The 14,550-nt window shown below is 45.1% G+C and overlaps 2 protein-coding genes across 2 annotated transcripts in view; one reads left to right on the top strand and one right to left on the bottom strand.

Moving 5' to 3' along the window:
* Positions 1-6,265, top strand: part of CC2D1B (coiled-coil and C2 domain containing 1B) — a 40,359-nt gene extending 34,094 nt beyond the window's left edge. The window contains exons 22-25 of the mRNA XM_077278048.1: positions 553-652; positions 925-1,018; positions 1,241-1,369; positions 4,981-6,265. Coding sequence (XP_077134163.1) covers positions 553-652; positions 925-1,018; positions 1,241-1,369; positions 4,981-4,983 — 326 coding nt within the window. The 3' untranslated portion in view covers positions 4,984-6,265. The remainder of the gene's footprint in view (positions 1-552; positions 653-924; positions 1,019-1,240; positions 1,370-4,980) is intronic.
* Positions 6,266-10,793: 4,528 nt separating this feature from the next.
* Positions 10,794-14,550, bottom strand: part of ZFYVE9 (zinc finger FYVE-type containing 9) — a 45,174-nt gene continuing 41,417 nt past the window's right edge. Inside the window, exon 18 of the mRNA XM_077278047.1 lies at positions 10,794-12,170. Coding sequence (XP_077134162.1) covers positions 12,009-12,170 — 162 coding nt within the window. The 3' untranslated portion in view covers positions 10,794-12,008. The remainder of the gene's footprint in view (positions 12,171-14,550) is intronic.

Raw genomic sequence — 14,550 nt, 5'->3', positions numbered from 1 at the left:
CTGGTGTATACCAATGTGTATGTCAATATACTGCCGATTACCGTTGTGGTATGTTCAGTCACTCTCCCCATTGAGTGTTCACTGCATTGTGAACCTCTACTCACTAGAGGGCCGGCAATAGAAAGGGTTTACTGTCACAGAAGGAGAAGAAAATTTGCAGGATCATATTGTTAATACTGCTTAGGGGAACTCGGGACTTTAATTTCGGCTTCCAGAGGGGGGAGGAGACTGATTCCGTTCAGAGTCATAGCAGCAGCGCACATGAGTGCAAAGAATATTTGTATTGTTTATGCAGCTATTAACAGTATCCCAAGGATTTTGGAATGAAAATCATTACTTGCATAACCCTATTTTAATACATGTATGGCCGGGTCCCGCTAATCGTGGCTGCTGGATGATAAATAGTGTACAGAAGAGTGAAGGCGAGCACCAAGCCTCGAATCTGTCATACTCTGCTCCCTTCGCCCTCGGCCTGGTCATAGCGCCGTTATCAGGTTCCATGGGGTTGTTGACCATTTCATTACTTGATTGATTTTTCTTACTTTCCCTTAGAATATGAACAGTCGTTTAAACTGAACATTAACCGCAACCACCGAGGCTTCAAGAGAGTGGTTCAGGCTAAAGGCATCAAGTTTGAGATCTTCCATAAGGGGTGAGTGTGTGATTGCAATATATGCCATTTTCTGAGCGCAGGGTTCTCTTCTGCACAAGGACATCACCGAGGACCCATAGATGTGCTCCAATTGGGGGACTGTCCTACATCAGGCCACATGGATAGAGTGGCTCACATTGCTGTGCAGGCACGATTCTAGGAGATCATCATGATTTCTAATGTCTGTAGGGATCATTCTTATTCCAGGTGTTCCCAACAAATAGGTTTATGTATGGTTGTATTCCTTACTCTTAGTTTCTTATCTTTTACAGAGTGTTTTTGCTAAGGAGCGATAAACAGATCGGTACAGCCAGTGTGAAACTGGACAAACTGGAGACGCAGTGTGAAATCCGGGAGATTGTGGAGGTAACTGTGAAATCTTACTTGTGTAATATATATTTTAAATAACTAATGCATATTGATCTCCCATTCCTGCAGTAAAAGGATATGAGATTAGAAAAAGTGTCAGCAACATTGTATCTGTAGAGAAAAGCGCCATCCATAGCTGCCTCTGGTATTGCAGATCAATCTTTCAATGGAGTGTTTGGCCAAAATATCAGCTGTTGAAGATGACTGTTCTCATTTCAGGTATTTGATGGGAGAAAACCAACAGGGGGGAAGCTGGAAGTTAAAATCAGGCTCCGAGAACCCCTTAATGGACAAGACCTTCAGACTGTGACAGAGAAATGGCTGGTGATGGATCCAGTTACAAGGAAGGTAATGATTATAATTGATATCCTTTAGTGCAGTAATGGGGAGAGGGGAGTAAATTGTTTCCAGACCCTTTTAGGGGGTGTCTAAACCATACCCATCAGTAGTTTATAACCCAATCTACTGATGGATCCCTGTTATGATCCCAGTGGCTGAGGATCACTAGAAATACTAACTAAGTTACTGAACAAAGAACAAGCTCTAGGGAGGTGGTAACTGGACTGACCGCAATCCTGATCCTATCCAAACACACTAAAGGTAGCCGGTGAACGTGCCTAAAATCCTGGATGTCTCGATGCAGCCTGAGAAACTGACTACCCCTAAAGAGAAAGCAAGACCTCACTTGCCTCAAGAGAAATAACCCCAAATATATAGGAAGCCCCCAACAAATAATAACGGTGAGGTAAGGAGAAAAGACACACGTAGGAATGAAAACAGATTCAGCAAATGAGGCCCGCAAATACTAGATAGCAGAAGACAGATAGTGAGCTGTGCGGTCAGCAGAAAACCCTACAAAATATCCACGCTGAGAATTCAAGAACCCCCACACCAACTAACGGTGTGGGGGGAGCTACCAGCAAGCAGGGAATCACATATTACCAAGCTGGACAAGAAACATATTGAACACTGATGATCAAAAAATGAACAAAACGGAAACTTAGCTTCTCTTGAAGAGACTGGTAGCAAGGTAGACAGAAGGAATCAGAATAGCACTGAATACATTGACAGCAGGCATAGACTGAGAGTCCAAGTGAGCTTAAATAGAAAACCAGCCCACAGATAACGAGACAGCTGATGCCTGTCACAAACCTGCAGAAAGACAGCACTCACACAGTACCACTTGTGCCCACAAGAGGGAGCCCAGAAATAGAGTTCACAACAGATCCCATTCCCTCTGCACCTCAAGCTCACTTTGCATTGGCTTCTTCTCACCCTACCAGCTGCACCAACGACCCCCTAAAGGATCAGTTGTTAAAATTCAACGTGTTAATCCTTATTCAGCAGACGGAGAGGTCTGCATAATCTCATCAATTATCAATGTAAATCAAAATGAATATCCCATAGAGGTCTGGATTTGGAATGATATTCCAAATCAAAGTGGAAAATCAAATTACAGGCTGATCCAACTTCAGTGGAAATGCCTCATGACAAGGAAATGATGCTCAGTAGTGTGTGTGGCCTCCATGTGCCTGTATGGCCTCCCTACAATGCCTGTGCATGCTCCTGATGAGGCGGCGGATGGTCTCCTGAGGGATCTCCACCCAGACCTGGACTAAAGCATCTGCCAACTCCTGGACACTCTGTGGTGCAACATGACGTTGGTGGATGGAGCGAGATATGATGTCCCAGATGTGTTCAATCGGATTCAGGTCTGGGGAATGGGTGGGCCAGTCCATAGCTTCAATGCCTTCATCTTGCAGGAACTGCTGACACACTCCAGCCACATGAGGTCTGGCATTGTCCTGCATTAGGAGGAACCCAGGGCCAACTGCACCAGCATATGATCTTATCTCGGTACCTAATGGCAGTCAGGCTACCTCTGGCGAGCACATGGAGGGCTGTGCGGCCCTCCAAAGAAATGCCACCCAACACCATTACTGACCCACTGCCAAACCGGTCATGCTGAAGGATGTTGCAGGCAGATCTCTCTCCACGGCGTCTCCAGACTCTGTCACATGTGCTCAGTGTGAACCTGCTTTCATCTGTGAGGAGCACAGGGCGCCAGTGGTGAATTTGCCAATCCTGGTGTTCTGTGGCAAATGCCAAGCATCCTGCACAGTGTTGGGCTGTGAGCACAACCCACATCTGTGGACGTCGGGCACTCGGACCATCCTCGTGGAGTCGGTTTCTAACCGCTTGTGCAGACACATGCACATTTGTGGCCTGCTGGAGGTCATTTTGCAGGGCTCTGGCAGTGCTCCTCCTGTTCCTCCTTGCAGAAAGGCGGAGGTAGCGGTCCTGCTGCTGGGTTGTTGCCCTCCTACAGCCCCCGCCACGTCTCCTGGTGTACTGGCCTGTCTCCTGGTAGCGCCTCCAGCCTCTGGACACTACACTGACAGACACCGCAAACCTTCTTGCCACAGCTCGCATTGATGTGCCATCCTGGATGAGCTGCACTACCTGAGCCACTTGTGTGGGTTGTAGAGTCTGTCTCATGCTACCACGAGTGAGTGTGAAAGCACAACCAACATTCAAAAGTGACCAAAACATCAGCCAGAAAGCATTGGTACTGAGATGTGGTCTGTGGTCCCCACCTGTAGAACCACTCCTTTATTGAGGGTGTCTTGATAATTGCCAATAATTTCCATCTGTTGTCTATTCCATTTGCACAACAGCATGTGAAATTGATTGTCAATCAGTGTTGCTAAGTAGACAGTTTGATTTCACAGAAGTTTGATGTACTTGGAGTTAGATTCAGTTGTTAAGTTTTTGAGCTGTGTGTGTGTGTATATATATACACTAGATGGTGGCCCGATTCTAACGCATCGGGTATTCTAGAATATGTATGTCCACATAATATATTGGCCAGCGACATAGTATATTGCCCAGCCACATATGTCACAGGTTAAAAAATAAACATACTCGCCTTCCGATCCGAGGGCCCCTTGTAGTTCTAACATACTCACCATACTTGTAGTTCTGTCGCCTGTGCGCGGTACAGGCGGCAGCTTCCGGTCCCAGGGTGTGATGACGTCACAGTCACATGACCGTGACGTCATGGCAGGTCCTTCTGCCATACGATCCTTGGTACCGGAACCTGCTGCTTGCACAGAGCGGTTACCGGAGAGTGGCGAGGAGCGGGAAAGGCAGCGGAAGGTGAATAAATAATTTTTTATTTTTTTAAATTATTTTTAACATTAGATCCTTTTACTATTGATGCTGCATAGGCAGCGTCAATAGTAAAAACTTGGTCACACAGGGTTAATAGCGGCGGTAACAGAGTGAGTTACCCGCGGCACTACGCGGTCCGTTACCGCTGGCATTAACCCTGTGTGAGCGGTGACTGCGGGGAGTATGGAGCGGGCGCCGGGCACTGACTGCAGGGGAGTAGGGAGGGACTAATCGGACTGTGGCCGTTGCTGATTGGTCGCGGCAGCCATGACAGGCAGCTGGCGAGACCAATCAGCGAATGAATAACCGTGACGGAAGTTGCTGACAGACAGAAAGACGGAAGTACCCCTTAGACAATTATATATACGGTATAGATATATAATATTCTTTATTTTTATGTAGCGCTAACATCTCCTGCAGTGCTTTACAGTTTGCACACATTATCATCGCTGTCCCCAATGGGGCTCACAATCTAAATTCCCTATCAGGGGTCTTTGGAATGTGGGAGAACCCGAGAGAACATACAAACTCTTCGCAGATGTTGTCCTGGGTGGGATTTGAACCCAGGACTCCAGCGCTGCAAGGCTATATATATGGTTTTTTTTTGCAAATATATATACCTTTAGAGTTCAGTTTGCCAAGAGTTTACTAGTGTAAAACTGCTTGACATTTGGCAAAAAAAATCTTTTTCACTTGGGTGCTTCAGTATATGAGCACAGAGGAAGGAATTGTGTCTGCCATACTGACTCTTAAAATGGCTTTTTTTTTTTTTTTTCTTAACTCAGTGAGATGCGGTGGAGGAAGACAGTATGTGCAATGAAGATGCTGCCCTTTCACGCCCGAGACAACATGTCCTGCAGGCCGAGAGAGGAGTTACATACCAAAGGATCTTCCACAGCATCAAAGCACGTTGGAGGAACGCTGTCATTTATCGGTGCAGACTGGCAGCCGTGCTGGTCGCCTCTATGGCCCCTAGACCACGCCGGCCGCTATACCTTACTGACAATATAACTTGGTGTCACCCTTGCGTAACCTCTGGCTTTTTTTTTTTTTTCATGTGTTGAATGTAAATCAGGATCTATATTCCAATTTATCAAAAATCAGTGGACAAGCGTGATAAAAAAAAAAAAAGCGAATGTAAGCCAACAAAGCTACCAACGACTAACCTGTACTTTGTTGCAAACTTCTCCTTCCCCCAAATCGGGTTTCTCAATGAGCCCCTCTAGAATGCAGTAGAAAGCCTCGGGATGGGGGGACTTGAGTATGGATTTGCCTCTGGTGCTCAAATGCTAGTTCTTGCAATCTGCACAGCCGCGCGTGCGTACATAGCTGTAATGATCAAACGTTTCCAGCTCTTCTTGGAAATTGACATGGGTGTGTGCCTGGAAGAAGGGGCAGCACTGAGACCCCATCCTATGTATGAAATGGTGTTTAATCACCCTGACTAGGGGGCCGCAGTCCACTTCTTCATCCACCACGGTGGCTTCAGTGAGGACTATGTACCTTTTTTAGGGATCACCCAAGCATGACTACTCTGGCAAGGAGAGGTTTGGTCCTGCAACCTTTCCCTGTAAGTGCCTTTAACCAATTCAGTCTGTAGACTGCGGGGTCATTGGGGTCTGTCACCTACGTTTTCAGCTTTGTCTGTTCTGTGTGCCCTTTTATTTTATTTTTTTTTATGCCTGGGTGTATCACTCTGAATGGGGTCTCCAACCGGTAGCCATTGCAGAACTACAACTCCCAGCATGCACTGACAGCAACAGACTGTAGGACATGCTGAGAGCGTTTAGTTTTGCATTGCAGACTACAGTAGTGTCATATGCAGATTAACCCTTTGGGGCCAAACGCGACTCCACTTTGCAGGTGTCTGCCATAAGAGTTGTCAACTTATTTTATTTTTCTTTTCTCCCCCATAGTTGAAATGTTTGTGCCATGTGTAAATGAATGTTCAGACTGTTAAAGGAAGCCATTTTTGTTATTTATTATCTTCCTGGATGGTTCTATATGGAGATGTTGTATTTACTTGTATAGTAAAAATAAAATAAATTGAAATGGGGCACCTTTTAGGTCAGTCTGCTTTTTTTATTTCCCCCCTCCTTGTTGCAGCAGAAAATACAATATTAATCTTGGCATTACAAAATAAAATTTGTTTTATTAAAAGAAAAATACATTTTATAGTCAAAACAACAAAAAAAAAAGTTACATAATGATTGTATTCGACCAATGGAGCAAGCAAAATAACTTTGCATCAGAACAAGTGAGGTATCATAGGATCTTCCTGGAGAGCTTATAAAATGCCGTGATAGCAGGCTACGGTGCCATGCAGTATTGTCACATGCTAATATACCCTCTAAAAGCATTGTACATGGGGGGGATTGTGGATCACAGCTACTTGTCAAGTCTCCCCGGACACTTGCATAAGTTAAAGCAGTTCTATATTGTGATTTAAAGGGATTGTACAGGTTTAGAAAATAAGGTTTGTCCTTTGTTTCTGACTACTAGCCGTACCTGGTATTGCAGCACAAATGGAGATTGGCTGCAATACCAGATGTGGCCATGGGCATGAGTGGTGGCGCTGTTTCTGTAAATAAGAAGCAAATTCTGTTCTCAACATCTTAAGACAACCCCTTTAAGAAACTAGTGAGGATGTTGTCCCAACGTGCCATCTAATATGTGAATTTTATACAGAAAACTCGTAACAAAATGAACCAATCCATGCTTAACAGGAGGCACGGGAGCATCAACCTCCCTAAAAAATACTCATATACCGTAATTTGTGACACTAACATCCTTTTTAATCTGGAAGGGCAATGTTTCTCCTAAACTTTATGTTGAATCACATGCAGGAGAATCCATTTTTTGGAGGCAATTTTGTAGGAAATGTCAAACCTAAGAATACCATATGCTGTGTAGTACTATACGAGAAAAGGTCCCGCTGTGATTTATGTTGTTCCAAAAGGGTGTGTGATACGTCTCACAGTGATTAAAATGGCAATATTAATAATAAAAAGGTTGGGCAACAAGAATATGATCCAATTTAAAAGGCATGTTGGCAAAAAAAAACAAAAAAACTGTTCAAACCAAGCACATGCGCTCAGTGCACCCTTGGTGTGGCCGAGCGGTTCGCTGCTTCTTCCTGCCTACTTGCATCTATCTTTGCCGTCCACTTCCTTGACTGTCGGCTCTCGCTAAGAGGATAGATGGAAAACAAGTAGGTGTGAAGATGCACCGGATGGCTCGGCTACACCAAGGGTGCTCCGAGCGCCTGTGCTTGGTTTGAACAGTCATTCTGTTCTGACAGCACTTTAAATTGATGTTTTTGGCAGAAAAAACGGTGATATTATGGACAAGAAACAAACGCTGGGTAAAAAAAATTAACAAAACAGGATTCAAGACACACAAGACAGATGGCATGTTTAATTGTCCAACATCAGACATTATCAGAGTTACAAAGGCAGAGGAGATTTCTTATGTCCCAGATTTACAGCATTGTAAAAATTCTTATTTACACACGAGGAGCTATTATATTAAGGAGCAGTGACTGGGTAGGGGGACGATGAGGGAGCTCAGGGAAGGAGAAGTCGATAGGAATTACTATTCATTATGCACATTGAGAATATTAACTATCCCAACACCCAGCCTGTCTGTGAACATTCTAATACTTGGTCCAGGGTTCTAAAGCCAGCCCCCTCCCATCTATAAAGGGACTGCATCAGCCCCAGCTATTGCTACATTACTTATTGGATATAAAAACTGTGCATTGCAGCCAGATCCAACATCATCATCCGCTGCTGCAAAGCAATTCAAGCACTACAGAGGAATAGCATTAGGATGTAACACTGACATGGAACGTAACCCCGGATGTATAAATCTGCACAATGTGCTGCCGACCTACGGCAAGAAACCACACACCAGGTACAACACTGCGCTCCCTGTGAGAGGAGAACATAAGGGACGCCTCTATGGGAGGCACGATCAGTCAGAGTCACCTACGGATCGTCACACAATATACTTCCCAAATCTATTTCTAGTTTAAGATCTCTGCTTGCTGTTTGTAAATGGGAGTCTTCACTGATTATTTCCATCGGATGACAACCTTTCTGGATTGGATAGTCTTGTGATGGTAATCGGGTCAGGACAGGATTGTATACACTATAAATTAATGTAGGCCCCTAGTAAAACATACAGGAAGCAGAGATACTGCAGCCATACAAGCATATTGGGGTCAGTAGTGATGGTCTGTGGGGGTCTGGGGGCTAGAGAGAAGTGCAGTGGGGTGCAGGGACCCACAGACTCACTATTGAGCCCATACATCACACTACTTATGCTTGAGGATGAGCCGAGAGCTTGACAATCATTGTGGTCTCCGGGAACCAAGGCCCACACCGATCAACATTAAAATAAAGGCTAAAAAAAAAAAGAAAAAATATTAAAAGTTTAGTCACAAACTTTCTATGAAATTAATTTTTACAACTTTTGATCTGCTCTCCAAGCAGAATAGAGTAGATCAGAAAATGGGCAAAATGCTCAGCTGAGCGCTTCTGCACCTTTATTTCAGCCATCTGTATCAGTATCCAGATCACTGACACTCACTACTTTTGACATGTCACTTTATAACCACAGTAAGGGAATTATTTTTTTATATCACAATCTGCATTTAAAAATGATAAAACTCTTGCAATTTTCACAGCGGACACTGGGGTGTTTGTTTTTTTTAGACACTTTTTCCTTCAGGAAATTTACATGCACATTAGCAGCAACAAGTGGCCTGACCTTCTAGTTTGCAATGAAAGATCTAATGAGCATGTGCAAAGGTCTTTGTGTAGGCGGGGTGGGGGGGAAGTGAGCTGTGACATCACTTGTTGTGAATGGTGGATCCTGTGTTATCTACTGTATATAGAGGTGTTATCAGTCATTGTACAGGAGGAGGAGGTGAGCTGTGCCATCACCTATTGTGAATGGTGGATCCTGTGTTATCTACTGTACATAGAGGTGTTATCAGTCATTGTACAGGAGGAGGAGGTGAGCTGTGACATCACCTATTGTGAATGGTGGATCCTGTGTTATCTACTCTACATAGAAGTGTTATCAGTCATTGTACATTCTTTCCCCGAAGAAGCAAGTGTGCGAAACACGCGTTGGGGTCCTTCTTTACACGTTCAGGATCAGGTTGGTTCACTATACCATGTCACTTACACTTTTTGGTATAATTTCTTCCCAAACTTGAATATTTAGAGTGCAATGGGATTTCTCTTATATGCCTCTTTTATATGCTTCACTGTATTATTTCAGTACATACTATTACTTGTATTTTTCCCAGTAAGGTACTAACCTGAATGGATCAATAACCACCACCTCTCAGCCCAAAACGCCGAATAGTACAGACTGAGCATCCTACATCTGGTGACGCAGAGTATCTCCTTGAAGGAATTCTTACTTACCCCAGAGAACCATCAGGTCTGCGGAGTCTGCATCCATCTCCGGAAAAATGTCATTAGTCCTGTTACTGCATCGAATGTAACTACAATGCATCACTGCAAAAGATTTGGCCAGAATTTGAGAAAATGCAAAACCTCCCTAAAGGACCAAAATTCAGGAGAAAGCTTTGCAGGATCCTGGTCCATGGCAGCTGTGACCCTTCTTGTACCTTGCTGGCGTCCCCACCGTGTCTTCAGATTAGTAGGCTTGGTGCATCATTGTTGTGGTAAGACACACGTCAGTGATCCCAGCAGGTAGCAGGAGGTTTCCAGGACTCTAGTCCAGCACCCGCGGACTACCAAAGTGGCCACTGGTCCAGGGTTCTGCGAATCATTCACTCAACTCCTGGTGCCTCTGCCTTGTTTTTACCAATAAAATGACAATTCTGCAGCATCTTTGCTTAAAACTCTGGAATGTGTTGTTCCTCTGTTATTACTCCTGGAAACAGTTACGTGCTTTGAAGATCAAGGTGTCACAGTGCAAGGTCACCTTTTATGAGGTTGTGTTGCCACCATGCGACTTTATTCCTGTAGACTCCGATGAAAATATCCTTGCAACTCTAAAATTGTTGTCCGATTTGTTCTCGAATGTCCAGTGTCACCATGCAAGCCCCAATTTAAGTTGACAACTGGGTGTTACATTGCGGTGGCTTAGTGGTTAGCACTCTATGGTGGCTCAGTGGTTAGCACTGCAGCCTTGCAGCGCTGGAGTCCTGGGTTCAAACCCTCTAAGAACATCTGCACTGACTTTGTATGTTCTCCCATGTCTTCGTGGGTTTCCTCCGGGTTCTCCGGTTTCCTCCCACATTCCAAACACATACTGATGGAGAATCTAGATTGTGAGCCCCCAATAGGGACAATAATGATGACTGTAGAGCGCTACGGCATTAATGGCGCTATATACAAGTGTACATTTGCTACATTGTCTGACCATATCAAGGACGATGGAGGCAGGAATAATCCCTGCTGACAAGAATGGCAACAGTTGTCCAAGAGGAAGAACAGAGGAACAGCACAATGCAAAGATGTCCTCAAAAAGAAGTGTCAGGAAAGGTCTCTTTTATGAGCTGCCAGTAATAACCATATCATGAGCAGAACATATACTATAAGCACCGGGAATCTCTTTTTCAGGTTTTTAGTAAAAGATTCTATTTGCATGAAGCCATAAAGATGTGACTAATTAGGCAATTATTGTAATGACACAGTAATAAAAAAAAAAACAACATTATGAAAAGACAGACAAATACCAGAACACAAACGATGTGAATAAATATGAGTTTGATCACAGATGATCTGGGGGAAGAGGGAGGCCCCATATCGCCCCCCAAAAGCTGAATAAAATGTACATAAATTAAAGCGGTTTATTTGGTGTATTGAACAATGGCCGCATTGTACTCTGCGGATAGTGTTATACCGACTCCGACCTAAGAGGGAATAAATACTGTGATAGTTTCCGCGAGGACTACAAATGCCAGAAGTATCGCACGGCAATGCGTAGATAACTGTAGAATGCAGCATATGGTCTCAAAGACGAACATGTATTGTAAACGTCACCTCATTACCGTCCACCGGTGAAGCTGCGTGGATGGGTTTGGTTAATCAATTGTTTAACGCATTGTCTCAGATTTGCTCGCCTCTCGGTGGTCTTCTATTTTCCACGTGGTGCCACGAATGAACGACAAAGTGGATTAAAAATAAATACAAATAAAAACTTGTGCGCTCCTGAATAGTATAAAATAATATTGCTGCCCTTGCAAATAAGAACCGATGCGAGCGATCGGCATCTGGTTTCATGCACTTGTGCTGGGAAGTGTGATATCAACACTACAGGCTGTGTATCTCGGTCTCCATTGCCATGCATCGTACATAAGGATACAAACCAAAAAACAGGTGAGGAGGGTCAGGCTGGTCTGTAACAGTGTAAACTTGGATAGGGCGAAACGGTGAGAGAGAACGCGAGCAGAGACGTTTGCAGCGATGATGTCAATGAGGTCAGAGTGAGATATTCCTGATTGTATATCGGATATTCGTTTTGTTGCACTTATGAGGGTCTTTGTTCCATCTCCCACCTAAGTCACACGATTCTTCAGTTTTTGTTTGTTTTTAGCCCGCAGATTTCGACTTTACAGAGCGCCCTCTTTGCAATGCGACACTCTCCACGGGCTATGCATAGAAGGTTTAAAGCATTCTTGTGTCCGCCTCTCGCACCCTGACCTAGTACTAGTGTTAGCAAAAGAAAAGAAACATGAATCTTCCATGATTAAAGTGCAAATGGTTCAGCCAGCGGCAGTTTGTTTGTTTTTTTTTCTTTCTTTGAGGACACGCTCATAACATCCCTATGAGATGTTTTCCAAGATATAAAAAATGAGTTCCATGGTTACTGGGCCCTCATTTATCTGGCACGTGCCCCCATGTATCACTGGCACCAAGGCACTGTCCAAATCATGGGTGTAGCGAGAAGGCAGCGGTTGCCCGTTACTTCCTGCTTGGTATCCGACCTGAAAAACACATGTGCAAACAATTGTTAGAGATCAGCCATTCAATCTGGCGTGCAGTTTGGTCCTCCGTGGCAGCCAGTTTTCACTTCTGAGTGCTTCTTTGGCATTGTGACTAGTGATGAGCGAACATGCTGGAATATAGGGATTTTTGTGTACTCACCGTAAAATCCTTTTCTCCGAGCCATTCATTGGGGGACACAGACCATGGGTGTATGCTGCTGCCACCAGGAGGCTGACACTAAGTAATACAAAGAAAGTTAGCTCCTCCCCTGCAGTATACACCCTCCTGCTGGCTCCCAACTAACCAGTTCGGTGCAAAAGCAGTAGGAGATCAATTATAACATATAAGCATATAGCATGTCACATTATAAAGGAGAGTATAACATATCAAATGATAAAAACAAGTACAAACTAATAATAGGGAGGGAGCTGTGTCCCCCAATGAATGGCTCGGAGAAAAGGATTTTACGGTGAGTACACAAAAATCCCTATTTCTCCTTCGCCTCATTGGGAGACACAGACCATGGGACGTCCCAAAGCAGTCCCTGGGTGGGGACAACATCAGATCAGGTCGTGTAACCGCTACTGACAAGTGCGCCACCGCGGCCTGCAAAGTCCGCCTGCCCAGACTCACATCTATGGGAATGTGTGAATTATAGTGCTTCAAGAATGCATGCGGACTGGAGGAATTTGTAAGCTTGTGGTCGTGCTTGCCGACGTCTGGTGCCTAGAGCCCTCAGACAGGGAGATAGGCTGACATCTAGCACGGAAGGACTCCTGGATGGTGAAAAGAATCCACCAGGCTAACATGGCCGATGAAACAGCTAAACCCTTCCTGTGACCATCAGGAAGCCTACTTACCATCGAGAAGCCCAAGCAAAGTGTCCAACCTTCGGAAGGACGCCGTCCTCGATACGTACCCGCTCGGAGCTCTCACTTCTTCCAGATTATGGAGAACCCCCTTCTGTTTTGTGGACTGAAGCCGAAAGAGATGAGAGGACGATGCCCCTGCAACAGTGGGAATACAAACCCACCTTGGCAACGAGGGAAGGGGATGGCTTGAGGGCAACCTTGCTTTGATGGTAATAAGGAAAAAAGACTGAAAGAAACAGCGGCGAGCTCTGAAGACTCATCAGGATGACAAGAACGCAGAGAAAAAAGGGGGAGTGACCTTCCCTGATAGTAAAGTCTTTCTGGATCGAAAAAGGAGTCTACTGTAAGATCTCCAGGACCATTAAGGTCCCACAGATGTAACGGTACGCGGTAGGGAAGAACTACAGGTGAAGGCTCTCTGCGAGAAAGACCATGTTTCCAGTTTTGTTGAAATAAGACGGAAAAATACTAGCACCGCAAGCGAGAAAACCTGACATGGTCAGAGCGGGTTTCCCGGGATCACTGGGGCCCTTTCTGCTTCCAAAAAGATCTCAGACATAGTGGAAGAGGGGTTATAGAAATTGGTACCATGGAAGAACAGAGGATGCACTGCGATGGTCTTGGATCTCGAGGCCAAACCATGAACTGGAGTACATTGGCGTTCAGCTTGGACGCCATCCGACCTACATCTGGAGTACTCCAGTGAAGGCAGATCTGAAGGAAGACTTCCGAGTGAAGTTCCCACTCACTTGAGGAGAAACCCTGATGGCTGAATATGTCAGCCGCCCAGTGTTCTACTCCAGGGACATGTACTGTTGAGATCACCGAATGATAGATCTCGGCCCATCAGAGAGTGCGAGGTACCTCGGCCATGGCGCCTGACTGTGGGTACCTGCTAGATGATTGACGTATGGCACAGCCGTGGCATTATCCAATTGAAGACGGATGGTTGACCCGCCTGAAGGCAGTGGACCTGCTGTAGGATTAGCCGTACCGTTCGGATTCCCAGAGAAATGATCGGGAGAAGAAGACTGGCATTGGTATTCCCTAATAACCATTGGACCAGGAGAAGGCTCTGGATGAGGAAGGAGCTTAGAGACTACCTTTGAAAGTCTGATTCACTTGCTGAAAACGAGCGGAGCGAAAGAAACTTCTTCCATTGTCGTCTTTTTCCTCAGAACCCTCCTAGCGAATTGAATGAACCGAGGGAATGAGTGATCAAGTGCACAAGCTCCATGTTGAAGGGCCACGACCTTGACTCGTGAGAGAATTATCATCCTTCTTGTGCAGGATCATCCTCAAAGAGGATCTGCTGGGCTGGGAATGAGGAAAAAAACTTGTCTAAGTTTAGCTGCTAGCCCAAGTGAGAGGGTATTGCAAGTGATATAGACGACTCAGCGTAGTCCTTGAAGAGCGGCTAGAAAGTCGACCCAGAAGGGCAGGATGACCATGCTTCTAGGGTGCAAGAAGCACATGACAACCGCTATGACCCTTGCGACCACTCTGG

This window comes from Ranitomeya variabilis, chromosome 8, assembly GCF_051348905.1.
Source record: "Ranitomeya variabilis isolate aRanVar5 chromosome 8, aRanVar5.hap1, whole genome shotgun sequence".
NCBI classification, from domain to species: Eukaryota; Metazoa; Chordata; class Amphibia; order Anura; family Dendrobatidae; genus Ranitomeya; species Ranitomeya variabilis.
This window is presented reverse-complemented; position numbering and strand designations above follow the sequence as displayed.